We start from the raw sequence: 27,952 nt of genomic DNA, 5'->3' as shown, positions 1-27,952 counted from the left end.
ATACTGTCAATGCCAATATTATATATATGTAGCATGTCAAGTTATTTTCCAAATTAAATTCAATACTAGAGAATACAAAAGACTTTTACTTTGTATTTATAAAAGACTACTATAAAATGTTTATTTTTGGTTTGGATATGTTTATATTTCATTAATTTTTACTATTTATAGTTAGTAATTGATTATAATTTTAATTATAATTTATTATTATTTTATTTAGCAATTATTATAATATAAATCAGAACTTCAACGGTAATAAATAATAATTAAATCATAACAAATTATAACCAAAATAATAATAAAATGAAATGACATAATTTATTGGTATATCGAAATATATTTTAATATTTGGGATTATTTTCCTAATCTTTATTTATTACCTCCTAGGTTTTACGTTTTCTTTAATTTATAAACCTGTATAAATTTACATTGTATCTGAAATAAGAAAGTAAAAGTAATTATTAAATTGGCAAAAAAGTTGCATATGTATTGAAAGTGAAGAAAAAGAAGTTAAACCCACAATTAAAATGTTAATTATGATTCCTAAGTAATACTATATTTTATAATGTCTTCTATATATATATATACACACACACACACACACATATATATATATATACACATTGGGTCAACATGTGGGTAAGATACACTTCTTCAAGAATTTCAGTTTTTATTTATTATTTTTTAATTAGGAGAGAGGGGAGACATGGTATAAACGTAAAGCACTAATCTTCTAAATAGAATAATATAACGTAGCGTACCATAAATATAAATTAAATATAAAATATGTATGCATAGATTCATTAACAATTTAACATATGATGGGAATGAACCTTATGCTAGAGAATCATGATTATATTATTTTTTAAGTTAAACTACAATGACTTAATTTTACTTTAATTTTTCAATATTTTTGCAATTTTTTAGTAATTAACTCATCATTACCATGTAATCTTCCATTGAAACTTATAGTTAGGTGAAGAAACACCTACACACTGCATATTCCATACATACATATATAGATATAAATATATCACCAAGTAGCACGTACATATATATATATATATATATATAATATTAGTAACAAGATGCTGCCTACCAAAATTAGGACACCTTCTTTCCCTTCCCTGTAAAAAGTTAAATAAGCATCTTATTAGCCTTTCTAGGAAAAGGCTAATAAGATTGTTATACGTGAAGAATATGTTCCCCAAAAGTTTATATATCATTAATTCGTGAAAATAAGTAAATAGAACTTTTAAAAACTGTGTTGGAATATATATATATATATATAGTTTATATTTCAGTAAAGGATTTTTTAAATTCTTGAGGAGCAACATATAAAGTACATAGAAAATTTTCATCTTCAGCAAAAATTAAATCCAATTCCTTAAGTAAATTCAAGGTCGAAGCAGAAATAGCCCCAATATAAAATTTTTTGCAAATCTATCAATGAAAAGGTAAATACATAAACAGATATTTAATGAGAACTGAACAAACTGGTTAAAAAAAAAAAAAAACAGTAGGTATGAAATCTTATCAATGAATGCAGTAAAACAAAAAGAAACGTACTGCTCTATTATTTCTAAGAAAGAATACAAAAGTCTAGAAGATGATACAACAATTAGAGTGAATGATGAACTGAAGATAATCTTATCTAACTTCCTACAAAAATGGCAGCCTACAGAACAAGTTTCTATAACTTAAACCATTCCCAACTTGTCTAAAGTCCATTCATTTTTCTGGAAGAAAGAGCAGAGCAGGCATCCAATACCTCCATTCAGCTTGCAACTCAGACAACTGCTACTCATGCAGTTGTTTGGGCTGCTACTTCTGTTCGGAAGCCTTGTCCTCGCCCCTGCCCACGGCCCCTTCCCCTACCACGTCCACGAGCTGCACAATTCCATTTGTCAACCAGTAACAAAAATTATACACTAATTTGTTACCCGTATTTATTTGAAATCATAAGCTACATGGAAATATTAAGGGGCTATGATAATCTTGTAGAAGTGCAAAGACAATTAAAAAAGTTACAATTATTATTTGACTATCCTGAGCTCTCACTTTTCACAGTATGAGATGAAAAGTTATTCCCAGACTTCAAGTTGGTGATTTAACTTCGAGAAAGGTAACAATTTTCAGAAAAGCAAAACCCATATTGCTTATGCTACTAAGAAGATTTTCATCAGTATTATTTGGAGAATAATCGAACAGGCATACTCATCATTTTCATTTATCTGCTTCTGGAAGCAATAAGCACAAAAAAAAAGTGCATTAAAAGACAATAGCCTGACCAGATGGATATACTGATCTTAGCATTTTCATTCACTCATCGGATAAGCACACAAATACAAGAAAAGGGCATCTTTATAGGCCTTAAAGAAGCATCCTAACAAACAATATGATAAATTATGAATTAAATAACCACTCACCAGGACCTGGGGCACCATAACCATTGTAATAGCCTGACTCCTGCTGCATACTTACGCCACCATAACCCCTTCCACGCCCTCTGAAGCCTCTTCCACCATACCCTCTTCCCCGAGCTCTTCCTCTACCCCCGTATCCACGCCCACCATCTTGAAATCCATTAGCATAATCAGTCATGCCATTATTGTTTGCTGTTCAAGACAGAAACTTAATTATTAACATGTTAGGAATGCAGGCAAATTCCATTTTATTCGGCCATTAGGATATCATCTGCACGAATGCATCCACCAAAGCCAGTAAATAGTCTCAAATAGAAATAAATTCCCCAGTTTAGATGTATCTATGGACTTTACAATGACCTCAATGATTGGAGGAGCTAGTCTAGGATTCTAAGAGACATTATGGTTTTTCATCTGAATTTACACTGATGCGCTGCCTCTTTTCATCCACTAGCCAACGGGAACTAACATTGGTTGGGGCATGTACAGTCACAATGTTCATAAGCTTAAATTTTCTGAAAGCCAACAAGATGACATGATTATTCTAGCAAGTTGGCAGAATTAAGGTCTCATTCCAATGGGCACAAGGCATGAATAGGCTGTATTTATTCTTATTATAAAGAAGCTTATAATGGCCCGAGCTACTGGAAGCCAACAGTAGATGTTCAAATTTGGATGATATAAGAGAAGAAAGAAACTCCGGAGATTCCTTTAGGAGGAATAAATCTGGCAGCTTTTAGATATGTCAATTGTACGAAGGCACTAGATAGGGTTCACCATATAGTGTTTCTCATTAAGAATTATAAGTTGTTATTTCAAAAAATAATAAGAAGAAGAACTGTAAGTTGGTTAAAAGCAATTTTTTTAAAATAAAAGTTAGTTAAAAGCAATGTAATAGACATTTGAGGAACTTCGAAGTGTAGGCGAATTTATTGATAGCTTGACAACATCTGTTGCTCTTTCCAAAGAACTAGATTTCAAACCTTACACTCAAGAAATAAAAAGAAATTTATTTTTTAAAGAAAATGAAACCTAATTTCTTTGTTTGTATAACTAAAAGTAAGAAATTAAAGGAAAGAGAGTGTTGCTGTATAATTTTGTTTGGTTTAAAAGAAAAGGAAATTATTAATGATTAAAAAATTGCCAGTTATACCATTTGTTAATAAAATGACACTAAAAATTTAAAGGTTAAATAGAAAAGTAACCTTTAGAATTTTAAATGTCTCGTTCCCCCTCTTTTCCTTTTGTTATTTGGGAGACTAGAAAAAATTGAAATTTGAAAAGTAGGAATACTCAGTATCCCTCATTTTCCTTCACTAACTTTTCATATTTCAACTAAACAAGGAAAAAGATAGTTGGCATCCCCCGCTTCCTCTCCTTTTCCCTCACTTTCACTCAATCCAAACATAGTGTTAAGGACTTCCAGCTCATAGTCCCAGTGGAGTATATTCACGATGCTGATTGTTAAGGTATAGGTGGTAAAGCCAAAGAATTGGTGGATTAAGATTTGAGATTAAGGAATCCCTTCTCTCCACTTCTCATCATTTTCAAAAATGAAAGCTCTTAAGATGTGTTTTTTTGGACAGTGTAGCTCAATCTAATGCCAGAATAATAAGATTACCTCCATTCCTTCTTTGACCACCACGTCCTTTGCCTTGGTTGCCAGGAGAGGCCTCTAAATTTACAAGAATCGAAAAGTATTGATTAATTCTGAATCTAAAAAAATTAAAGATGCATATAAATTAAACTTATTCTCCTTACCTTCATCATCATATTCTGCCAAAGGTTTCACTTGGTCAGCTGGAAGTGGTGGCTGATATCTGTAGTTATGCAAGAAAAAATTCCCAATGAAAAGCACCCCATGGAAGACTATGGTAGAGTAAAGGACATAGTTATCTGAAAAGCATACAACATGAAAATCATAGATAAACTATTCAGTTGTTGGTTTTAATCAATAGTCTGGTTGAGATTGTTTTATACTTGTATATAAGAAAATCTTGTACTCCATGAAATAGAGATTTCCTTCAGTTTTTTTTTTTTTGGGAATATAACTTAAACATGAATTATAAGAAAATTGCATTTATTCCCTTCAATTCAAACGGTCAGATTCTTCTCCTCTTATTTTGAACAGCTGTGTCATTGAGTTAGGAGTTGTTTTAAAGATTTTAAGAGTCTACTTACAACTAAGGGTTGTAAAGTTTTTTTGGGGGAGCAGGAGAGACAGATATATAAATTATGTACACTTATGATGTATCAGTCACACCCCATCCAATGAGGAAAGATGTAGACATGATGGATACTTGGATTGCTGTAAATCCTATAGTTCTTTTTTTTTAAACAAAGTACAGTATTGTCATGCACATAGGTACCAAAGGAGTACAGCCTGTATACAAAATAATTTCATATAAATCCTATAGTTCTATAAATGGACAATACCTCCATGATTCCTTGTGCGCTATACACTCTTATTCTACCAAAAAAAAGGTTTATTGCATATCTTAAATATAAATAAAACCCAGTTTTTGGCCCTTGTATAATTCTTTGAAAGCTAGGTTTGCTTCATTAGTGACAACTCTTCATCCCAACCTACAAAGATTCAAAGGGTGTACTAAAGTATTCAACAAACTCCACATGTTCATAATTAAAGTATCAGTAAAATAGAAAAACAAGCAGTCAGCAACACAAACTTACTCGCTCTCCCAGCTTTAGAAATCAAATAAAAGCAAACGGACTCAGTTAAACCTGGAAACAATTTTTTATATTCATTCTAGGATGAATTACATAGAAATCCTTGAGTTTTGATTCTATCTACTATCAGTTCTATTACTTTTTAAAAAATTACAAATCAGACCATATATTTTTTTTGTTGGACGTGATTTTTATCTTCCACACAGCAAGAATCAAAACTAACTTTCCACCATGGGGGAGAGCAAATGTAACCAGTATGATAACAACCCTTGGTCTTAAATTCTTCTATTCTAAAAGTATATGTCAAATCCATCCAGTAAAATAACAGACGATAAACTACCACTAACTAACACTGGTAATTTTATTTTTTTCCCTCTTTTTTCATTTTTTTCATTTTTTTTCTGCTTTTCTCTCCCCTTCTCATCCATCTCTTTCCTCCACTCTCACTCACTTCCTCTCATGAACTTTCCTTTGGATCCACTACAGGCCCTCAAAAGGTTGTTTCTAATAAAATCATCAGCTTCACATTTCCCATGAACTCTAACAAGCTTGAACTTCATGTAAGTATATAAATGTATATGTATGGGAACTATGATGAAGCTCACTTATCTCTTGGCTGTTATTCACCAGCATATTTTCCATTAAATTTACTTTATAATTTTTGGCCTGAAGGTATATGTCTTTAATTAAAAACCTAAGAAATGAACTGACTATCCCATGTGGATTCCTTTGTCTTTCAGGGCTAGCAACTAAATGATATTTTTTCTGCATATTCAATCTCGAATTTTTCATAATTCCTTCAATCTCCAACTTGTAGGCAGAGTAAAATTTGAGTTAGAATTTCCTTTTTTAATGAACAGAGTTGCTGAAATTTAGAGGGTAATTTGTTTAGCTAAAATTTTAAAAAGGTAAATACAAATAAGATTGTTCCAGTCCTTCTCTATATTTTTGTAACCGTGAGTTAATAGAAGATCTTATTGTAATCTTAAAAAAGTAATGAATCCAGTTGTCATTAGACTCAAAACCTGAAGAATTTCGTGTAATTTACACTTAAGTCTGAATATTAAAGCAGCAACTGGACATTCCTTGTTCGTGTCAAAAGCATTTAAAACTAGCAACTAGAAATGAGAAACAAAAATGGAAAACTTCATTGCAACTCGCATGACACAAAAATACCCCTAAATTAAATAACATCCTATTCCTGCCTATCTAGGAAGTTTTCTATCACATTAACCATTGCCACTCTATATTCATTATAAAGAAAAGATATATGCCAGAAAAATACTAACATGGACTATGAATTGACTTTGTTATCTCAAGAAAAAAAAAACATATGAAAATAAATTCAAAACAGCTAGTTTCAATTTACCCTGCAGAGGACAAATCCAGCTCCTTCTTAGACAACGTAATTGTGATAATTGAAACATGACGGGTGGTTTCCAGACTGCAAAAGTAAATGGCAAATGAGCCAGCGATATACTGCAAACATATAACAAGATGTAATTTAACAGCAAAAAAAAGGAGATTTTGATTCTTACGGAAGAAGGCCTTCTTCTAGGGGCTCCCAAGTGTCAGTTATATCAATAGAGCCTGTTGTTGTATTTTGATGAAGACCAACAATCCTCCTCTGGAAAAAATAATGCACTTAAACATTTAGAAAGAAAAGAAGAAAAAAAACATAAAACCTAGATTTATGACAAAAACGCTCCTTGACTTGCTATATATACAGAATTGACATCTGATAAGTCGAGCTATCAGGGAAGAGAGCACAGAGTGACAGTTGATGCATTTAAGAGAGATATGGATCCATCAAAAGATAAATGTAGTTTTAATCATTTTGATATTTAATTGAAAATGAAAAGAATCAAACTCTAAAAAGCACCTTAATTAATTCAGCAATCATAACAGTCTTATTGATCGCTCTACCAGTGGCTTTGAGGACAATCTCATCGACCCCTTTATCCTGCAAAAGAACATAAAACACAGCTTTCAGAAAAATAATTACATGGGAATACACCTAGCAAAATCCCGTCTTTACATCAGGTATGTGAAGTAAGAGGGTGTTTGACTCACTTCAAAGGTACAAGGCTTATAAGCTTATAAGCTCTTCAAGAAAGTCCCATCTAAGCGAGGGGAATGTGTAATTAAGAGGGAATTTTACTCACTTTAAATGTACAAGGCTTATAAACTTATAAACTCTTCAAAGTTGATAAAAGCCCTTTTGCAAATAAGTCGTTGAAGTATTTGATAATTCGAGCTTATAAATTGTATTAAGTTATTACATGTTAGTAAAGACATAAGCTATAAAATGTTTTTATTTAAATAGATATAAGCTATAAAATGTTATGTTTATCAAATGACGAGAAGAGGCTCTTCAAGAAGGAGTTGGATATATTGTATATGGATAGAATTTTTAACATTATTATGGGTTATCAGGTCTCTTATATAGCTTATAATATCTCTGGAAATAAAAGCCACATCCAACAGTCCTCTTAAAAATATTTTTGAGAGAGTTTAAAAGCTGTCTACATATAAGTTGTTTGCTTTTTGTCAAATATGTAAAAGAAATTCAAAATGTAGTTAGAGAGCTTATGTGTTCGTACTTTAAAAAAACAATTAAAAAAAAGCCATACACCCTCTAATACCGTAGCCCCATTGCTACCAGTTAATACCTTCAGTTGGCTCTTACTGGCATAGTTTGGCAGGAAACTCTACTAAACCAGACAAGAGAAATCTCATTTCCTTAATAAGTGAATCAGAAAATCTATGCCCAAAAACCTACTTCAATCAGCAGACTTTTTATTCAAACAAATGTCACTAAACTATAATCACTACCAAAGCAAAGTACCATTCCTACACGGAAGCATTACTACAAAGCACCAAGTTAATTTTACATATGAGCAAAGGAAGAACATTTGAAAAAGAAGAAAAAAAAAAAACCTGGAGAAGAGAGAGAGCATAAGAAATATAATTCCTCATTCTTCCTTGAGCTGTAATCCTGAGTTCATTCTCATTTATGGAAGTTTCTCCCTTTGGTTTCTCCACCTTCTGGTACCTATCCATCTCTGCTCTCTCCCGAGAAAATAAAAGAAAAGAAAAGTTAAAACTTTGGGTGATTCCTTTACCCGAATCATAAGCCGTGACTTTCCGAAACGACTAAAACTTAGAAAACAAACGGCTGAATTGAATTTAAGAATGAAGCGGGAAGCAGAACCTGGATCTAGAGCCTGGAATAGGGAGAGCATTGTAGCAATAGCAATAGTAATAGTAGTACCTGTTGGCTGTTGTGTCCTGCTCTTACTCTTCTGTTCCTTGTCTGGTTCTTCGTCTGACTACTGCAATGAAGAAGGCAACTGGGTGGCGCCCTTTTGATTTGGTAGTGAGCGGTAGGATTGGCGGGTTAGGGTTTATTGGGTGGCGGTAGGGTCAGAGGCAAGACGATGAACAGCCAATCAAATCTTGCCACGATAGCCAGGTCCCACATTAGATCCTGCCTGTGTCTAGGATGACACCTTGCATGCCACATATTCCTCTTTCGATAATTAATTTAACTAATCCGGTTTACTTCATTTTAGAAACTTAATTAAAATAAGACAAGTAATTAATTTAAATCTATAAGTTGAACTTAATTATTATCATGAGTTAACAACTCTGAATTTCAACCTCTACAGCTCTTCTTCTTAAGATCAATTGAAAATAATAACAATGATAATTAATTTAAAATTTGATTTTAATTCTTAAAAATAATCGTTGTAAAATATGTTATTTATACTATAATGATAACAAAATTTATCAAAATCATATACCTAGTATAATGTTTTTTTTACTGTAAATCTTATTTTTAGAAAATAATAAAAACGGAAATTATTTATCTTTAAAAATAATAATTTATTAAATATTCACTAGTTATGTATTATATTTGATAATTCTATAATTATTTTATTATATTATAGATAATAAGAGTTTTTGGGTTATATATGAGTTACTACAAAGTAATTTTTTTTTTTTTTTTATTAAGTAGATATGATGTTTCTTACTATATTTATGAAGTACACACAAAGTTATCTTTAATTTTTATGGATTAAAACTTAATATTAATTTAAAATTTAAGAGTTAGAGTTTTATGTTTAGAATTTGAATTTGAAGTCGAGGTTTAAGATTTAAAACATTTAGTTAATATCCTACAACCATATCATTAACAAAATATTTCATAATATATATATATATTTTTTTTTTCTTACTAAAACTGAAAAGTATATGGGTTACAATAGCCTTCTTTTAACTCAATGCATTTTGTTTATATATACGCATGTAATATAAATTAGGTTCCGAGATTGGCCTCAACCTAGTCCAAGGAGTTCGACCTAACTCAAGAGGCCTTGCTCTCTCCCCTTTCCAAAAAAAATGGTTTGACTTGACAATTGTTGGTGATGCATGTATTTCTCAAGTCATGTATAATTTTTTTGATTAACAATGTTATTTCTCTATTTAATATATCAAATAAAGAAGTTATGTTATCAAAAATTAAATCACAAAATTTTAATTAAAATGCTAAAGAAAGCCTAAAAAAATTAGTTAAGTAAAACTTTTATTATTGTATTATTTTAATAATTAATAGAATCTATATATTTTAAAAACTCATAAGAAAAAAAAAAAGTATCATACAGCGTGTAAAGTTATAAGACTTAATGAAAGTATTAAATTTTAACTATTGTCTTGATGAGCATGTCAATCACATCTTTTGAGATTGAAGAAGATGACTCTTTTAACTTTTTAATTTTCGCTTCAGTTTCTTCTTCCAATTGTTTAGAAGTACATCCTGAATTTCCAGTTATCTGCACATGATTAAACTTAATAACAAAAAAAAAATTGTATTATGATATTCTTAATAAAATATATATAACTTTTAGAAAAAAAAAAATGGAATAACATTTTAGGTCTATGGATGATATGAAGAGAAAAGTTTCTTAAACTTGACAAGTAATAATAAGAAAAAAATGGGAGATAATGTATTCTTTCTATAGACATTTAACCAGTTTGATTTAACTGAATTTTATTCTTTCATAACATCCATATTATTGGCTAATTTATGAGATTCTTAAAACTTCGTAGTTATAAAATTCAATAATGGTAGTAGGGTTTACAACAAACGTTAATAATCACTTTTTTTTTTCTCATTTAATAACCATCATCATATCTTGATTTATAAATAGTTAGCTATTTTTCTCCTTATTTTGTCCAATCCTACATTCCTCTCTTGTTCTTGCTCTCAACTTTTTTTTTTTTTTTATATTTTGATTTTTCTAAATTTTTTTTGAAAACTCTAGTTAAGAGAGTGAAAAATGAGTGATTCTGTAAATCTTTTAATTTACTACTCTATGCTAATTAGCAACATGGATGTTGTGGTTGAACTAATTGTATTAGTTAATCACAAAGATGATATTTATTGTCTCAAGATAACAACCTAATACATGTTTAATCCTTGGCACCTCCTCCCAAACTCTGTTTCATAGTTAACAGAAGCAACTTTTAAGGTAATTCTTCTATTTTATTTAACAAGATCTTTTCTGAAAGGTAATTTTTTTTTGTTCTAACCTCAACTAGTGAAGAGGAATAGAGTTTACATGAATTTTATTAAAAATTCTCATGCAGTGAAAATTAGTTTGTATATATTCTAATTTGTTGTGACAACACAATTATCATGGATTGAGTTCATAGTAATTACTATAATAGGAAAACCTAGAGCTTAGGCAATCAATATAGTACTTTAAGATATTTTTTTGCAAAATAGATTTAGTAATGTTGATTACAAGAGCAATGATATTAATCTTTCGGAGAACTTGCAATAAAACCTCTAACTAGAGAAAAGATATCGATGACATTAATGGTTTCGATATTAAGCTAAAAAATAAATAAATAAAACACTTGCAAAGATACCCAACATATAAATTGAAGATTTCAAGAACTAAGTTTAAAGGAAAAATAAATTTATAGTTATTTAAATGACATTCACGTATAATTGACTATTCTTATGATACAAACACGTATTATGTAATAAAAAAAAATGACACCATGCACCTTCTCTATTTTTATTGTCATTTTGTATTCATTTTTTGTTTTTATTTTTGGTTCTTTTTTTTTTCTTCTGAGTTTTTCTAAATTCTTTTCTTAAAAAAGTATAGTATGTTTATTAGATTATCTAAATTATTAATATGTATATCGAGTGATTAAACTGGTTATTATAAAATATCTATATAGATAATTTGTCGTATGTATTGATCGAGATTAATTAGAGAATATGTATTACCTCAAAATAGTGGCTTAATATATGTCTCACTACTCTGTCATCTTTTCTGAGGCTTTGGTTCGTGTTTGTGTAAGAAGAAATTTAAAGGTAATATCTTCTATTTTCGTCCAGCAAATTGTTTTTGTGGTAATTTAGTACTTGACATGTAATTTTCTACAATTCAAAATAATGATCACAAAATTAAAAGAAAAAAATTGTCAATAAGTAAATATTAAATATACCTCTGTGACTTTCTTCTGATATTCTTCTTCCATATGGGATCCACATAGCATGACTTCTCTCTCGGCTTCATCTTTAGCTTGCTTTAGTCTTGTCATTTTGGCTTTTTTTTTTTTTTTTAACAAGAAAATTTTGAAATCAACATCTAAAAACCCTGCAAAAAGTATTTGTAACAAAAAGAATTGAACAAAAAATAATTAATTGTTTTGAGTGAAGGAGTTTTTACATTGTCTAGCAGTAGAAACAATGTGTTGGGCTTCTTGTTCTGCAGTCAATAGCATTTGAATCCCTCCATGCCCTTTAATGGATTCCATTATAGTCTGCAAAGAAAGAAAAAAAAAAAAATCCCAATAACAAATTATTAAAACAATATTAGTTATAATTGGATTTTTAGTTGTTAATTAACATATATTTAGAGATCTAAATATTGAGTATTAACTTTATGTCCAAAAAGAAGATCAAAGTTTATAAAATTGGATAATGATTTGTTTTGGAAATCCAAAAACCCAAATTAAGAGAGAAGTTTTGCAACATTCGCCTGTTAATTATAATCTATACATTTAACTTAATATAATTTGGCAACAATGGTATCTATTTCTTCTTGCTATTGTGTTTAGTTATGTAGAACCACAGTTAAAAACAAATTGAAATCTCAAGTTTCATGTTGTTTATATCCACCAAAAATGAAGGACAACAAAGATCAATGAAAAACAAAACCCATGAAGAAATCATTGCAAAAAATGAGATTAAGAGAAGGAGAAAACGTTAAAAAGTGATATACATATATATGTGTGTGTGTGTGAACTTGAATGGGATTAGTTTTAATACCTGAATGTGGATCAACACAATGAATAATTTGGTGCTGGTTCCTCAAAAAGTTGTGTTATAGCAACTGGGTATTTGAATCTTTACAGCATTTTAGGGCAAGGTTATGCATGCACAGAAAGACACAAAAATATAAACAATGTATATATCGTGTATGGGAGAGAGAGAGTCGTTGGTCCATTATTATTGGAGTTATTTTTGGTATGCGTTCCTCTTCAACTCCTGATAGATCGGACAGGTTCATGTGGCTTTCTTTTTCACACGTCATTCCTAACTATTAATCAATTTAACTTAATTCCAATTGTAGAGCGATTGGAAGAGACTGTAAAGCCAAAGATACTGATTGTTAGTGCTCTTGATAAGATGCCTACATATCTTCTCCTCTCTCTTTTTATAATGGATTTTGCAATTCTATCTCCATCAGTTTGAACTTTTTGTATTTGTGTGCTTTTGCAGGTTTTCTGATATTTTCGGAGTTGTTGGTTTGATTAATTTTATACAATTAACATTGTTTATAGCCCAAGAAGTACAACAACCGTCCAATAAAAGGGAAGCTTCAAAAGGAGAATAGGAAAAGGAACAAAAGAATTGTTCATCAAGAAAAGAAGAAGCTCTAAAGAATTTGACTTCGGGCATTGTTTATACCCAAAATTCCATGTTAAAACAATGGCAGAGAGCGCCCATTTAGGGTTGGAATAGTAAGCAAAGGTGTTAAACACATGCAACTTTACAGAGTTAAAAGACTTTTTCTTTCTTTTTTTTTTTCCTTAAGAAAGAAGTAAGCAAATATATTTAAAAAATTTAACAGCAAAAATTTTGAATTTTGATTTCTCTTTGCTCCATCCATGTGAAGGGGGAATTTTTTGTTTTTGACCTCCTCCACTCCACTTTGGGTTTTGCCAATTGCCTTGTTCAATCTCTCTTGACCAATTTGCAGAGAGATGATATGAAAGGAATTAGAAAAACATGGTGTTGTTGGTTGGTGGTGTATATAAAATAAAAATAAATACACCCGCAGCCACACTCAAACACTCAACCCATCAAATCCACATTCCTTGTAAGTAAGAGACTGTTTCCTTGGACTGATCACGATCTCACAATCCACTGATACCTGCCAGCCAACACCCTTCTCACTGTTAATTCGAAGTACAAAAATACTACTTTGGTTCATGTTTATGTGCTTCTATATATATATATATATACATAAGCATTTAGATATACAGAATCTCTATAGTATAATACATGTTTCTTAAAAGCCATAAGACACACCCTCATTCTTAACACTCTCAAAACGCATCCACATTCTTAATTTAACGATACCCACCAACCCTACATAGAAAAATAGTACTTCTATACTTTATACATTATATTTCGTGTATTCTTGTTAAGAAATTGTAATATTATTGATTTTCTAATCATAACCATATCCCCCTTTAACTTAATAAACTCAAGATCAAATTAAACTTTCGTATCTCTCTCGTACGAACCAGGGTACCAATTAATTACAGTAGAAATCATAGAAATCCTATTTTGTTATTCTATGCATAACTCTCTTACAAGTGATTTCCTGTAGTTGAAATATATATATATATATATATATATATATCTTAAAAGAACAGCGGGCAATAATTTCAAATGGTGCAGCAGTGTTTTGGGGTGAAAGTGGGACCCTAAGTACCTCAAAAATCACATGGGGGGAGACTTTTTCTTAGCTAGTTTTTGTTCTATTACATTGTTTCTCCATTGAGATGCTACAAAATATGAACCTTTTGTCCACTCCCTATTTACACACCTTACCCAGAAACCAAATAATGCACATAAAACAAAAAATCTGTAATTCACTACAAACACAACAAAACTGTCAAAGGTTTTGCTCCTATGATTAGATTTATCAAACATAATTTTCCAAACATGGATTTATACAGGCATTTTTGGTTTGAATTCTGTTAAAATATGGATGAACTGGGCAGTGAAATATAGTTCTAAAGGTAGTGGAAAAAAAGGGGATAGGACAATTATGGTGCAAGAGAAAGCTAACCCCACATAAGCAGAAATCTATTGGTTGGGTGTGGAAAAAGCCAATTACATAACCGATAACCACTGTTATGCAAGTAAAAAAGATGTCATTCATGGACTTTTCTAGTCCATGAGAAAAACAAGATGGAATATGCTTTAGCACATTGGTCAAGGTAAACATTACACAAAAATCTCTAAAACCCATATCAAACTAGATTAAAAACAAAGACCCCCAAAGGAAGGAAAGAAAATGGCAACCAGCTCATTGTGAGCACAAGCTCTCATTCCAATTCTTGCTCATGTAAAAACACATAAACCAAAATATTATAATAGTTAATATCTCATTTCTCATGCTTTAGCTTTTTCAATACTTAAATTTTTTTTTTTTAATAACCAAAAAGGTTAAATCTAATTTTCAACACAATGTGCCCACCTAACTAAAAAACCTAAACAATATTTTTTTCCATCTAGAAATATAATATATTCGAAGAAATTAAACCCAATTTTCAAAACCTAGCACATGAAAAATTATGAAAACTATATAACTCACCTTATACTATTTTGAGTGCTTCTGAAAAATAGTAGCTAAGTTCAAGAGTAACTTAGACATAAAACAAAATAAAACCCAACCCAATCTTCAGCTTTCCTTCTAACAAAACTAAAAATAAATAAATAAACAAATAAAAGTTGAATTTAACCGAAACATGGGAAAATGTGGAAAAGAAAAAAAGCTGTGAGAATTAAACCAAGATAATGTATGCGGATGTAAGTAGTGTGGAACAGTGAAAGAATCCAAGAAAAACATCCCCCAATTCCTGTGCGTAGGAACAAAGAGATAGCGTAGGTAACGACAAAAGGAGCCGCGCAGGATAGCCATGAAAATTAAAAAGCTGAGTTAGGGGAACAGACATAATAAGGTAGTGGATGCAGACCCCCCCCTAGTCCTCATGTTCCTCCTTCCTTCCCTCCCCTCCCCTCTCAGACACAAAAAACAGAAACCAAAGCCCAGAATCCAAATATTTGAATGGTAATTGACAGTAAATCAGAAGTCCAACTCAAATTCGAAGATGAAAATGGGAAATGCTTTTCCTTCCTATTATTTCATTTCCAAGAAGAATCTAACCTTCCGAATCCAAACTCAAATGCACCGATTCTTTAGTAATGAGTAAAAGAAACAAAAACCCGGTTTGGGAAACAGAAAATAACTCGGGTATAGTTAGAAACTAGTAAAATTAAAATCACCAAAATGCAAGAAAATTTTTGAATAGACGGGAAGAAAATACCCTGAATCCAAAGCAAAATGCCATAGGAGGACTAGCAAACTCTGACCAGATCAACGCTTAGAGTTAGGAGGAGAGAATAATCTAAGAATACTGAATTATAGATGATTGTACACACAGAGACAGATAAAGAAAACAGAGAGAAGCCAAAAATGGATACTAAAAAGAGAATAATATCCAAAATGCAGCGGCAAGTAAAGGGAAACAAAAGTGCGTCACCTGAACGCCAGGGGAATCAAAGTTCATGACCCGGATCTTGGCTCCGACATCACCCAACACCCTTAACTGCACCCGGTCATTCAAAGAAGCGTCTCTTATCAAATCTGCGGCATCCGCTTGCAACAGATTTACCCGATCAACGGCGATGATTGCCTCCACGTTTCTCGTACTGTGAGCCTCCTGGTAGAACCCCGGGACCGAAGCTTTTCCCAGCGGGATCCCTCTGTACATCACAGTGAAACTGGACTCGCCGTACTTGATCCCGACCTTGTTGGGGTTAACAGCAGTGAAAAGCATCCTGATAGTGAGAGAAAGCGAAGCCGTGGTGGTGGTGGAGACGGTAGCGGGGTCGAGAGAGGTGGGATTGGAAGCGGAGATGCCCATGTACTGAACCCCCACCTGTTGGAGATCAAACTGGGGTTTCTTAGGCTTGACGGCGAGGATGATGATGAGGACGACGGCGAGGATAAGGAGAGCTAGGAAGGAGAACAATAGGAAGAGGCAGCAACAGCAGCCCTTGAAGGAGGCTGAGGAAGAAGAAGAAGAAGAGTTGGCAGGGTAGTAAGGGTGGTGAGTATTGGCGGGAGCTGGTTGCGGAGGTCGATGTCGGGACTGGGGCTGGTGCTGGTGCTGGTGCTGTTGCTGGTCGCCGTTGATGTTAATATGAGTGGGTGGTCTGGACGATGATGGCGGCATTTTGTGGGTACCGAGATATACTTGGAAATGAAGCTTCCACTTTCTTCCTTCTTCTTCTTCCTGTACACTCTCCTTGATCCTTCTTCTGTTTGATGGGTTTTTGTACTTACAGTTTCCCTTTGCCTTTGAAAGAAAGAAACGGAGAAAAGGAGAGGGAGGAAGGAGGAGGTGGTGACAGACAGTGAGTGAGAGACAGAGGAGATTGAGAGGTAGAAAGGAAGAAGAAAATAAATTAAATGGATTTTCTGAGAATTAATTATATTTTTTAATTAAATAAAATAAAGTGGTGGGTGTAGTATGTTCTAAGTTGTATTCTGTGATCTGCGTGGGGGGGTAAGCTCTGGAACCCAATATTTGGCTTATTGCCTCCATGGTGCATTCTTTTTTATGAAGAAAGGCTTTTCTATGAATTAAAAAGTTAAAAACAATGAACGGATATGCTATAAATTTGAATAGAATATAAAATTATTTTTGCAGCATATATGTCAGTCAGTATATGTTCTTCGCGTTCATGTGTGTGTGTATATTATGTACATATCAATCACAGGAACAATTAGTTGCTTAATGGTATTTCTTTAGGTCGATTGATCTGGAACATTTCCCTGAAACCCTTATAGGATTTTACTCACGCGACGTTTGTTCGGTCTTCAACATCTCTTAGTGACTCGAGATATTCATATATTTCGTAGATCTCAATAAATTAACAAAAGATTAATTGGTGAAATATTCATCTAGAGAGCTTAGAATAGAAGGATGTGAAGTATTACGTGAGGGGGAGGAAAAAGAAAAGATTGTGCTTGAAAAACAAAAGAGGGGAAATCAAGCAACAAATATAGAGGTTTTGAAGAGGAAAACAATCAGAAAAGAGTATTTCTTTGAAGTGATTTTAGAATGATAAAAATAAAATAAAAAAGAGAGAAAAGAGAGATAAAAAGAGAATGGAGATTTCGAAATTTTAAAAGTCTATTATTTTTTAAGATCGAGTTTTAGTGGTTAAAAATTCATTCTTTTTTATTTTTAATTAATTATATTTGAGTATTTATTCTTCTAACGAAATAGAGATTGATGAATTTTGGGTATGACTTATTAGGGTATATGAATATGTGAAATAAAATGAACTCAACAAATTTGATTTTCTTGCATAGTTCTTTTTCTGTTTTCTTGTTTAAGCTTATTAATTCATGGAGTGAGTTAACTAAAAGTATTGTTGTGTTTAAGTCATTGACGAAATTAACAGAGTACTATCCTTTCCTTTAAACTTTGAGTTCTTGAAATGAGTTTTGAATATGTATAAAAATTTGTCTTTTTATCTAAGATTTTTTTTAAAATTGATTTTGATTTGAATAAATCTGCAAAACCGAACACAATAGAACATTACGATGTTTTAACTTGACTTTGTAATTTTGATCTTAGACAAATCTAAAAATAAATTATTATTCTCTATCTTGGTTTGAGATAATTTATAATTATTAAATGAATGAAGTTTATTTTGTTGTGAAAATTAAATTTGAGGATTAGTTCAATTTTCATATGTCAGTGCTTAAATCTTTTTGGGTTTTGATTCAATTGATTACAAGTTTTTTGACTTGCTGATTGCAAATTGGTAAATAAAAAAAAATTATTTAAAATTAAAATCAAATATTGGAAGAATTCACTATAAAAATGAATTGAGAAATAAAATTATAACATAATATTTCTTTTTTAATTAGTCGGTTGACTTTTATTATTATTGGGTTTTATTCTTTTCATGCAAAATTTATGTATTCATGATAAAAAATGCTATTTCGAAATCGATCTACCAATGTAACAGTTAGATTCATAAAACATGCATGTAAATCACAATTAAAATAATTAATATATATGATATAATAAATGTCTTACATTTTACTGTTATGTACTATTTCACTTTGAATCTTCGATAATAAAAAAAAGCAATGTAATAATTAATGTCTAATTCTTCTCATATTAGAATCAATGACGAGTCTCTTACTTTTTAAAATATTTAAAAGAGTTAAAGATCTATTTTTTTTTTCCGGAGTATTATCCGATATTACTGTTATGATATCTATTTCTATTAACTACTACTGAAATGTACAACTTAAGTCCATTCACATTCTTTTCTAACTAGTGTTTCATGCTTTGTATTAACGAGAGCTTGATTTTTTCCCATATTACAAATCTCCTTTTGGCCCTAGCATGAGAATTATTTTCCTCTTCAACTTATTTTTTCCGACACTTTAGTAAAAAATTAATGTACCTTTTAGAAAGAATATTAAAGCTCGATTTATAGTTTTGGTAAACTTAATGGACATTACGATAATTAATAAGAAACTTAAAACTTGCTTTAAGGCCCTTGATGTTTCAAAGTTTAGGTACTTAAATAATAAATGAAATAGTTAGGTTCTTGAAGTAGGCGAGTAATATGAAAGTTTGAGGATAAAAACTATAAGTGTGTTTGTAAAGATGTATGAGTTCTATATTTATAAAATATTTATATTTCAATTTGTAAGTGTTAATGACGTTAATGAAAGTACTACATAGAACCAGTTTGTACACATGTCACTGGTTGAGTCATCATCTACATCAGATGTTATATGTAAGATAACATGATATCTAATATGTAAAAAAATAATTTTTAGTTATTTTAATATAATATTTTTTAAAAAAAAATTTATGATCTTTTGAAGATACATAATCTCTCTCATAACGTTAAAGAGTTGCGAGAGCTAATTGCAAAATAGTTTGAGGGTCTATCTCTCTCATACCACTTGTTTTTGTTGGCAACCAATGTTAATGGCTTGCAAAGGTGGTGCTAAGGGGAAGTTAAAAGCGCATGACTTGAAACTAAGGATGTGAAATAAGAATGTCTTGAGAATGTGAGTAATAGGATAAAAGGGTTCAAATAACAATAGCTTTGTCAGCTTAGGCTTCGACTAGTTTGGCAAGAGAAATGATAGAGGAATGAGTGGTGACCTCTCATCTTCCTTAATCAAATCTATCAATGACGGTCTCTATTAGAAAACTTAGAGAGAGAAAAAAAAAGAACAAGTTGGTTGGATGAGAGAAAGATCTTAAATGAGTTGAGAGAAAAGATATCAAGTTAGATATGGCAGAGACATGTTGTGAGGTTTAGTAAAAAAAATAGTTTTAGACATTGAGGTCTAGAAAGAGGATGAAAGAAGAAGAGGGACCAATAGTTTTTTTAGTTTTAATTTTTTGTTATATAAAAAATAATTAAAATTTAATTTTTTATGCCTCAGATGTTATTATATAATTACATATATATAACATCTAACGAAGATGATCATCTAATCAAAATATGACATATATCTAACTTAATTTACATGACATCTCCACAATTCAATTAAAATAAATTTTTTTAAATATAAAGATTTAAATAACAAAAAAGTAATATAGAAATTAATTTAAATATTTTAAAATAGTTGAGAGACTAAATTAGCATTTTGACATTTCTTTTTGTGAGAATTAACTTGAGAAAACCCATCAAGATAAGTTGGGTGAACTACGCTCGACTGTGCTGACAAAAAGGATCCTAAACCCTCTCTCCGCTATCTCAAGTTGCAAGGGTTTTCGCGCACGCAGCTTGCTCGTGGCCATAGGCTTGCTGCTGTTGCTTATTCTTCTTCTTCTTCTTCTTACTTGTTTAACAACCCTGTCTTGGCTTAGCAAAGGAGCCTCAAATGGGGAGTACTGCCGTCGAGAAGACTGAGGAGGAGCTCCAACGAGAAATCGATGAGCTCCACCGCCAACAACGCGAGGTTTCGCTCTCTTCTCTCTCTCTCTCTCTCTCTCTATGCATCTTTGTTTTATATATTTCTTTAAAATTATCGGTGCATTTGATTCGTCTTCCTCCATAAATTTCTGAATTCAGATTACGGAGAGGCTTCGAGATCCTAGAGGACTCCGAAGGGGAGGGATGACCGCTGCCGGTCCTCGGAATTTTGCTGCCAATGGAGGGCGACAGAGAAGCTATGTTCGCCCGGTATTTGTTCCTTTTCCTTTTATTTGGCATTCGAATCTAGGTTTTCCATGATTCCAATTACTCTTAGTACTTGAAGCTTTATCTTGGGAATTTAGGGTTAGTTTCATGAAATGAATGTTATTGGTTGCAGGCGGATAGGACTGACAGTGAAGATCAACCTCCTGCCAAACGGAGATTATCATCTGCTGTTGTCAAGGTATAACCTTCATTACAATTTCACATTCTGTGTCTGTCTTTGTGGTTTTTCCTGGCTTTTGTACTAGTTTTTTTTCCTGTTCTAATTGTATGATTTGCCTAACCTTGTGGATGGTTCACGAGAAATTGAGGGGAACGAGAAGAAAATGGTTACTGAACTCTATGTGGTGTATAGCCTTCTTTCATCCATCTAAGTTCTTACCTGCCCCAAAGAATCTAAATGATATTTCATGGTTCAATTCTTGATTTGCCATTTGAAGGTGGAGGATGGAGAGATAACTGATGATGCAGATGCAGATGCAGATGCAGCGTCAGATGTGAAGAAAAAGGATTCTAATGCAGAAGGAGCAAGGGCAACCGAAGAAAGTGACAGAAAGCCGTCCAGCCTGTCTCGGAGTGGATGGTCTAGGGAGGATGGCAGTCAAAGAGCAATAAAGAAGGTGAACTTTGAAGCTTTCCTTTATACACAAATGTTGGTTGAGTATTTGTACTGAAGTATCTGATTGTGGATTTTTTTAAGGATACTGAAATTCCTCTGACAGAACCTGTCCCAAGGGTTTTGCCAAAGGATGAGGATCCAAGCGTGGTTAACAGAAACAAAAGAATGCTCGGGCAACTTCTAGGCACTTTGGAGGTATGCCTTATTTGTTGCCTTGGCCTAATTCCCGCTTGGTACTGAAACTGATGTTAGTGCCAGATGAATTTATTTTGATCTAGTTGTACATGGTATTAGCAGAAACTGAAAGACTTTCCACAAGTTATACATTTTTTTTATCAAGGGAACCAATTTTCTGAGAAATGCAACTCATATTAAAACCAAGACCTGCTTGGGATCTGTAAACCACCAAGCTCAGATACTAGGTCTAGTTGTTTCTTTAACTCAATCCTTTTTTTTTTTTGTGTCAAAATCAATTGTTGGTCTGACCATATATCCAGATTTATCCAAATGTATTTTTTCTTTAAACATGAAGATGTTAGATTATTTTCGACCTTAATAAAAGGTAACTTGTCCTTTTTTTTTATTGTCCCTTAACAAATTACTTGATTTAGAAGAGGAATCAAAAGTGAAACAGGTCTAGATGCTTTACTCAGATAAATTTTCTAAAGTTACTCTCCATGCTGAAATCTGTTTCAGTGAGCAGTCCACTTGTATTCTTTTCTGTAATTTTTTTTGGTTATTCTGTCAAGTTTCTTGTTTCTTATTTCTCATCTGTGTGATCTAACCAGAAATTCAGGAAGGAAGATATGCAACTTTCAGGAACAGAGGCATTCATGCGCCGGTCAAATTCACTGCAAAGGGTAAGTAGATGTCAACTCATCATGATGGCTGCTATGCTAAGATTTTAAGTTACTATTTCTATTGAAATTCAAACAACAAATAATCTGTGAGCATCATCATAAACATTATGGTATTTTAGAGTTTCACATCATTTGGCAATAGTAAGAAAGAACATATACCAAAATTGAATTATCAATTCATATAGTGGTTTTAGTGTTTGTCAGTCATAAAAATTAGAACTTCACATAGTCTCTCTATTTTATTCCATATGTATATAGTTTCTTAAAGGCCATAGCACTTATTGAAACTGGGTATGAGTACCTTGGCAAGAACTAAATGTGGACTCTTTTTAGGCTGAGCAAAGGGCGCGTGAAGAAAGTGAAAGGCTGAGGCAACAAGAGCGTGAACAAATTGCAGAAAAGAGGAGGAGAGATCTGGTATGTTGTAGTAAAAATATTATTCTCAAGTAAGCTTTAGTAAGGATCCTTTTTACCACTGACAAACACTCTCTTAAATCGTTTTATTCCAATTTCTTATATGTGCATCAGACCCTTAGAGCACGTGTTGCTGCCAAAGCTGAAGAAAAGAAGTTGGAATTGCTGTTTCTGCGCTGGAGTGAGCACCATAAAAAACTTACCAATTTTATAAGGTAAGCTTCTTCCTTAACTATTAGCATAGAAATGTTGTCTGAGAATTACATGCTGTGTTTGCTTATTTGGTGATAAATTTGTCTCAATCAAGCATACCTGCTCTAATGATTTTTAAAATGCACCTCATTTTCTTTTGCAGGTTATTTTTAATTTTGGTCCAAAAGTGTCCATATTCACAATTTTATTGAGACAAAGATAAGTTTCTGTTCATGTGCATAGAAGTGTTGTCGTTGAAACGATCAGACAAGTGAATGTTTCTTGCTGTGCATGATCCTTAGTAGAATTATGTCCTTTTTTACTAATCTTTGATTGTTTTTTATGGATGGCTTTGCAGAACTAAGGCAGAACCTCCAGTTTATTATTTGCCAACCAAACCATTGAATGAAGATACAACCTTACTTGAGCAGCAAAAAGAACAGGTGAGTGCCAGAAGACTTATAGATTGAATTTGTTATTGAGGTTGAGTATTTGGAATGAAATGCCAACTTAGATCCTGATGTTTCTTTCCTTCCTTTCCCTGTTACTGTTAATAATATTTCAATCCATCAGTAATTCAAACTTAAAAAATTGTAATGGACTGGGTCTATCTTCATTTCGCTAAGATGTCTTATTCACCAATTTGTTAAGCGTACTGGGTATATTCTTCATTTCACTAAGACATATAATTCACTAATTTGTGAAGCAGATGTTATTAGAGTGGAAGGCTGCTAGGAGAGAGGAATTGTCTGAGTATCAGAAGCAGATTGCACAACAGTATGTTGCAAATGTTGAGAAAGAATTGGAAAGGTGGCAAAATGCAAGGAAAGCCAGAAAAGCGAACAATGATGCATTGAACTTACAGGAAACGATGGATAAAGAATTGGATAGCCATAGGCTTGAGCATGGCCCAAAAACGAGAAAGATCCCTGGGAGAAGCAACAACGAAGATGAGGATGATGTAGAGGATATAAATGTTGGGGAGGATGATATGATGGATGATGTGCTAGGTGATGATACAGCTAAATTAGAGGCTGGGAATACCAGTCCCAATCCTGATAATATTGATCAGTAACTCTTAGGTATCCTATAGATCTTTTTATTGCCTTTTTTTTTTTTTATTTTTATTTTCCTACAGATCTTCTTATATAGATTTTTGTATTGTCCTCTTCTCTGTTGGTTGGGAATGAAATTAGAAGAATAGAGTGTTCGTGTTTGGCAGGCATTCAACGGGTTATTTGTTATTTTAGAATATACAGACCATCAAATGGAAACCAAAGTGAAACTAATCTAAAAAATGCTCTTTGGTTGTATTTGCTAATGTTCAGGAAAAGCAATCATACATTTATGCGTTTGACACATTTTTATTAATGCCACATTTGTCCCGTTAATCTGATGTGAATTGAATAGTTCAATCTAGAGTGATATATATATATATATATATATATATATCAAATAAATAAATAACTTGAACTGTTCTTATTTCAGTCTTATCATTCTATTTTCTTTATGTTTTAACCTAAAAATAAGCTGGAATTCAAAATGTTAGTTTTGAAACTTCTGGGTCGAAACCTTTTTTTTGGTTTTCTTAAACCTTTTTTGGGTGATGGTGCGTGCTAATATAAGATTTGAACTTTGAAAAAAACTATAAAATATACTGTTGGTTTAAAGTATTTGGGGGGGTCAAAGATGCAGACATATATATGTTCGCATGGGCCTTGAAGAATCAGGATCAAAAGCGAAACGTCTCCGTTTCAAATTGGCTCTACAGTAAATTCATTTTCATCATTTTGCTCTTAAAACACCATCGTCTGTCTTTGAATAGCATTCAAGCCATGCGAACTATAAATTAAGCAGATAAAGTAACAGAGAAATTTTACAGAAACAATAAATTTGGTGTCAAATTAGGAAGAGTGAAAAATTCATGCTATATTAATAATCATAAACATAAACATTATGAACAAATAGAATTAGTTGGGACATTAAATACAATTATATAAATTTTAAAGGTATACAACCATATGATATATCTATACATTTACTAATTTCTTATTGCTTTAACATTTTTATAGAAAAAATACGTTATACTCAATTAGGAATTAAAACTGTATAGATCCTGAAAGAGAGAAATAATAACTTATTATACATGCTAAAAACAAAAACAGTTGCCCAAAAAAATTATAGTATCTGTAAATATTGAATTGAATGTCATAGTAACTTGCTGCTACTACTACTAACTAGTAGTGTTTTCCTTGTTAATAAAAGATGTGATAGCAGCTGCCATAGCTACCCTAAACTTTGGATCAGATGCAATTGCAGCATCTGTCGACATTGATGGTGTTCCTGTAGGGATATTCCAGGACTGTGGCGCTGAATTTTTTAGGATTTGATCAGTTGCATGGTTTGTGAGATCAAGAACAATCCCCTTATAAGGATCATAAGAGTTCATGGTCTTACTGTTGGAGGGATAGTAGTAATGGTAATTTGGTAAATTAACATGTGCAGATGATGATAGTGCATTACTTGAATCTAGTAACATGAATGAAGCTGCAGCTGCAGAAGTTGTTGAAGCTGCCATGGCTGTTGCACCAACAGGGAGCGGATGATTATGAGTTCCCTCGTACGTCGTTATCAAAATTGACATATCTTCTATGCACCTTTGGACCTATGTAGATATAAATCTATATTTTATTAGTTCTAACTCTAAGTCTGATTACCAGTCTTTCGTTATGATTAAATTATTGAATTACATCAAATATTTAAATTCAAAAAAGGCTATTATGTCCATAGGGATTTTAGAAGTTTACCTGTTTTCTAACAGGACATCCTGGGGCTACGGTGCAACGATAATAAGCTCGTGGACAAGGATTTCCTTTGGAAATCTTTTGACCATATTTTCTCCATTGACACCCATCATTCATCTAAATTCATGATTACACATTTCAATTCCAATATCTAATTATTTTGCTATATGCTAAATTACACGCCTACTTGCAGATCTTCCATGTATGTATATTGTTATCTTTTGTGATCACAGGTAATTATGCAAGTGCAAAGAGATAGTGGTATGTGTATATGTACATAGATGAATGTATACATGAAAAGACTGAACTCACAGTTGATGATTGACATCTGGCTCTTACAGAAACCCTAGCTTTTCTGTTAGGTGGGTTGCTGACATGCGACATTGTGATTCCAGACAAGTGATGATGGAACTTGTTGCGTTGCAGTGTGGAATTGGGTGCAGACTTTTCTTGTTTCTGATCAGCAGGTTCTAATTGGAGATCTAAATTTGTATTTGTGTGTAGCCTGAGAGATAAACCCAGTTCATCTTGTGATGGACCTGATCTGTACTGTTCGCTAATGTTCATATCACCACCATCATCATCTTCGTCTAATGCTTCATCACCAAGTACATTAATCTTTGTCTTTTCAACTTGATGATGATGATGAGAACCACTTTCATTATCGTTGGAGTTTATTTCAGGAATATCCTACATATATATATATTATAATAATTAATCATCATAATTGATTAAGATCTACATACGCATGATTAAAATAAATCAAACCCATCTAGATATATACATATACTATATAGCTAATTACCTTAGAAATGGGATTATTTTGGTGGATAAGAGAAAGTTTGAGTTGCAGATCATGATAATCTTTTATGGTTTGTTCTACTACCTTCCTCAACACTTTGTTCTCTTCCTTCATACGCTTCATCTCCATATGCAACCCACATAACTATATACATATATATATATATATATATTAGAAAAAATTGCAAAATAGTATTATGATGACTTTTTAATTAAACACATATGTATCGCTAGATTTGTCGTAACCATATAGTAAGTTCAAAACTCAAAGTTGAGTTTAATTGCATATGAGATTAATTATCAGTATGACCAATCCCAGATTAGAAAAGAAAAGGTCAGATTTACAATATGGTGTATATGTGTTTGTGTGTGTACATATATATACAGTACGTACCTCATGCGTGTTCAAGTTTTGCTGCAGTGAAATATTATTCTGACCCTCTGTATATAATTCTTGCGGTTGTTGTAGTAATAAATTACCATCATGATCTTCTTCTTCTTCTTCTTCTTTCTCATCTTCTAAGGTCTCCAGTCTGAGAGAAAGATCAATCTCAGTTGCCTCTTTCTCCATCTGTAAACACAAAAACTTCTCTCTCTCTCTCTCTGTATGTATATATATATATATATATATATATATATATTACTGCTACTTTTAAGGCGCCAATATCAATTCTCTGCTCGCAAAACTGTATATAGGACGCATCTAGCTTTGACTTTAATTAATTAATTTCTTTTTTTTTTATATATTAATTAGTTGCACCTTAATTACTATTATAATTATAATTATAAGTATAGATCATAATAATTACAAGTTGACTAGACCACTCTCCCCATGTTCTTTATTGCCTATTGCCACCCTACTTGTTGATGGACATTTTTATCCCCACCTTCTAAGCTAATATTTCTGGTTAATGGGAATTTTCTCAAGTAAGTAATAAACCCTAATTCTCCTTTTCTTTTCATTCAAATATCATAATTTAATAGAAATATATAAGTATGAAAATTAGGTCATACTTTAATTCAAGGTCTACCTAAATTAATCAAATTGATTTCCACTAAAACAAACCATTAACTATTAATTAGGTAGCTGTTGAATTAAAAGAAAATTTTATCTTCTACTTACATTAGGCGTCCTAATTTTCTTGCCTTCCCCTTCCTGAATTTTTCATCCTCTATCATGTAATTATAATATATATATATATACATATATACACATACATACAAGTAAGTAGTATCCCTACGTAATCAACTATCATTTGGCAACCCTCTATTACATATATAATTAATAGCCACCTCTGGTGATATATGTAAGTACTCCGGATTTTGTGTAATAATCCTCATAATTACTTTTTTTCCCTCTTTTATGCTATATATTCCATTGAATAATTTCTTTATAAACTTGGGCATGTTAGATATATATTCTTGTTTATAAATGTATGTATGAGTCGTATGTATAAATCTACCATACACATGCATACATGATTACAAATCAGAAATTTATCTAGGTGTCTGAAGATATGATGATAAAATTAATGGATTTTTTCTTGTAACCAAAATCATTCTCAATA

At 32.0% G+C, this 27,952-nt stretch overlaps 5 protein-coding genes across 11 annotated transcripts; 1 reads left to right on the top strand and 4 right to left on the bottom strand.

Moving 5' to 3' along the window:
• Positions 1-1,549: 1,549 nt before the first annotated feature.
• On the bottom strand, positions 1,550-8,692 carry LOC110823635 (uncharacterized). Of its 2 annotated transcripts, none has more exons than XM_088213917.1 (9): positions 8,389-8,692; positions 8,055-8,179; positions 6,997-7,077; positions 6,653-6,741; positions 6,484-6,558; positions 4,188-4,246; positions 4,048-4,101; positions 2,430-2,576; positions 1,550-1,890 (listed from the first exon to the last, which is right to left on the bottom strand). In XM_088213917.1, the coding sequence occupies exons 2-9, from the start codon at positions 8,175-8,177 to the stop codon at positions 1,805-1,807; spliced, it is 714 nt and encodes a 237-aa protein (XP_088070043.1). In that variant the 5' UTR covers positions 8,178-8,179; positions 8,389-8,692; the 3' UTR covers positions 1,550-1,804. The 2 variants fall into 2 exon arrangements, with proteins under 2 accessions (XP_088070043.1, XP_088070042.1); XM_088213916.1 differs by having other exon boundaries at positions 2,430-2,618; positions 8,389-8,684.
• A 478-nt stretch (positions 8,693-9,170) lies between these two features.
• On the bottom strand, positions 9,171-13,123 carry LOC110823859 (V-type proton ATPase subunit G1-like). 3 transcript variants are annotated; one of them, XM_088213918.1, is made up of 5 exons: positions 12,533-13,123; positions 12,469-12,495; positions 11,867-11,960; positions 11,643-11,794; positions 9,171-9,949 (listed from the first exon to the last, which is right to left on the bottom strand). In XM_088213918.1, exons 1-5 carry the CDS (start codon positions 12,731-12,733, stop codon positions 9,812-9,814), a joined length of 612 nt encoding a protein of 203 aa, XP_088070044.1. In that variant the 5' UTR covers positions 12,734-13,123; the 3' UTR covers positions 9,171-9,811. The 3 variants fall into 3 exon arrangements, with proteins under 3 accessions (XP_088070044.1, XP_088070045.1, XP_088070046.1); XM_088213919.1 differs by having other exon boundaries at positions 9,179-9,964; positions 11,643-11,743; XM_088213920.1 differs by having other exon boundaries at positions 9,180-9,949; positions 11,643-11,743.
• A 142-nt stretch (positions 13,124-13,265) lies between these two features.
• LOC110823874 (Late embryogenesis abundant (LEA) hydroxyproline-rich glycoprotein family) lies at positions 13,266-17,011 on the bottom strand. Of its 2 annotated transcripts, XM_088213915.1 has the most exons (4): positions 15,981-17,011; positions 15,767-15,805; positions 15,605-15,665; positions 13,266-13,576 (listed from the first exon to the last, which is right to left on the bottom strand). In XM_088213915.1, the coding sequence occupies exons 1-4, from the start codon at positions 16,674-16,676 to the stop codon at positions 13,560-13,562; spliced, it is 813 nt and encodes a 270-aa protein (XP_088070041.1). In that variant the 5' UTR covers positions 16,677-17,011; the 3' UTR covers positions 13,266-13,559. The 2 variants fall into 2 exon arrangements, with proteins under 2 accessions (XP_088070041.1, XP_021910062.1); XM_022054370.2 differs by lacking the exons at positions 15,605-15,665; positions 15,767-15,805 and having other exon boundaries at positions 15,981-17,003.
• Positions 17,012-20,192: 3,181 nt separating this feature from the next.
• On the top strand, positions 20,193-24,004 carry LOC110823820 (protein-protein interaction regulator family protein). 2 transcript variants are annotated; one of them, XM_022054303.2, is made up of 10 exons: positions 20,193-20,455; positions 20,569-20,679; positions 20,810-20,875; positions 21,135-21,314; positions 21,395-21,508; positions 22,102-22,173; positions 22,507-22,590; positions 22,702-22,802; positions 23,138-23,222; positions 23,489-24,004. In XM_022054303.2, exons 1-10 carry the CDS (start codon positions 20,378-20,380, stop codon positions 23,852-23,854), a joined length of 1,257 nt encoding a protein of 418 aa, XP_021909995.2. In that variant the 5' UTR covers positions 20,193-20,377; the 3' UTR covers positions 23,855-24,004. The 2 variants fall into 2 exon arrangements, with proteins under 2 accessions (XP_021909995.2, XP_021909994.2); XM_022054302.2 differs by having other exon boundaries at positions 23,486-24,004.
• An 863-nt stretch (positions 24,005-24,867) lies between these two features.
• On the bottom strand, positions 24,868-26,998 carry LOC110823634 (putative WRKY transcription factor 9). 2 transcript variants are annotated; one of them, XM_088213913.1, is made up of 5 exons: positions 26,779-26,997; positions 26,389-26,529; positions 25,896-26,273; positions 25,587-25,700; positions 24,868-25,444 (listed from the first exon to the last, which is right to left on the bottom strand). In XM_088213913.1, exons 1-5 carry the CDS (start codon positions 26,953-26,955, stop codon positions 25,013-25,015), a joined length of 1,242 nt encoding a protein of 413 aa, XP_088070039.1. In that variant the 5' UTR covers positions 26,956-26,997; the 3' UTR covers positions 24,868-25,012. The 2 variants fall into 2 exon arrangements, with proteins under 2 accessions (XP_088070039.1, XP_088070040.1); XM_088213914.1 differs by lacking the exon at positions 25,587-25,700 and having other exon boundaries at positions 26,779-26,998.
• Positions 26,999-27,952: the final 954 nt, after the last annotated feature.

The sequence above is a fragment of the Carica papaya genome, chromosome 2 (genome assembly GCF_054855325.1).
Source record: "Carica papaya isolate Zhongbai chromosome 2, ASM5485532v1, whole genome shotgun sequence".
Lineage (NCBI taxonomy): Eukaryota > Viridiplantae > Streptophyta > Magnoliopsida > Brassicales > Caricaceae > Carica > Carica papaya.
The sequence above is the reverse complement of the archived record's forward strand: the minus strand, read 5'-3'. Positions and strand labels throughout refer to the sequence as shown.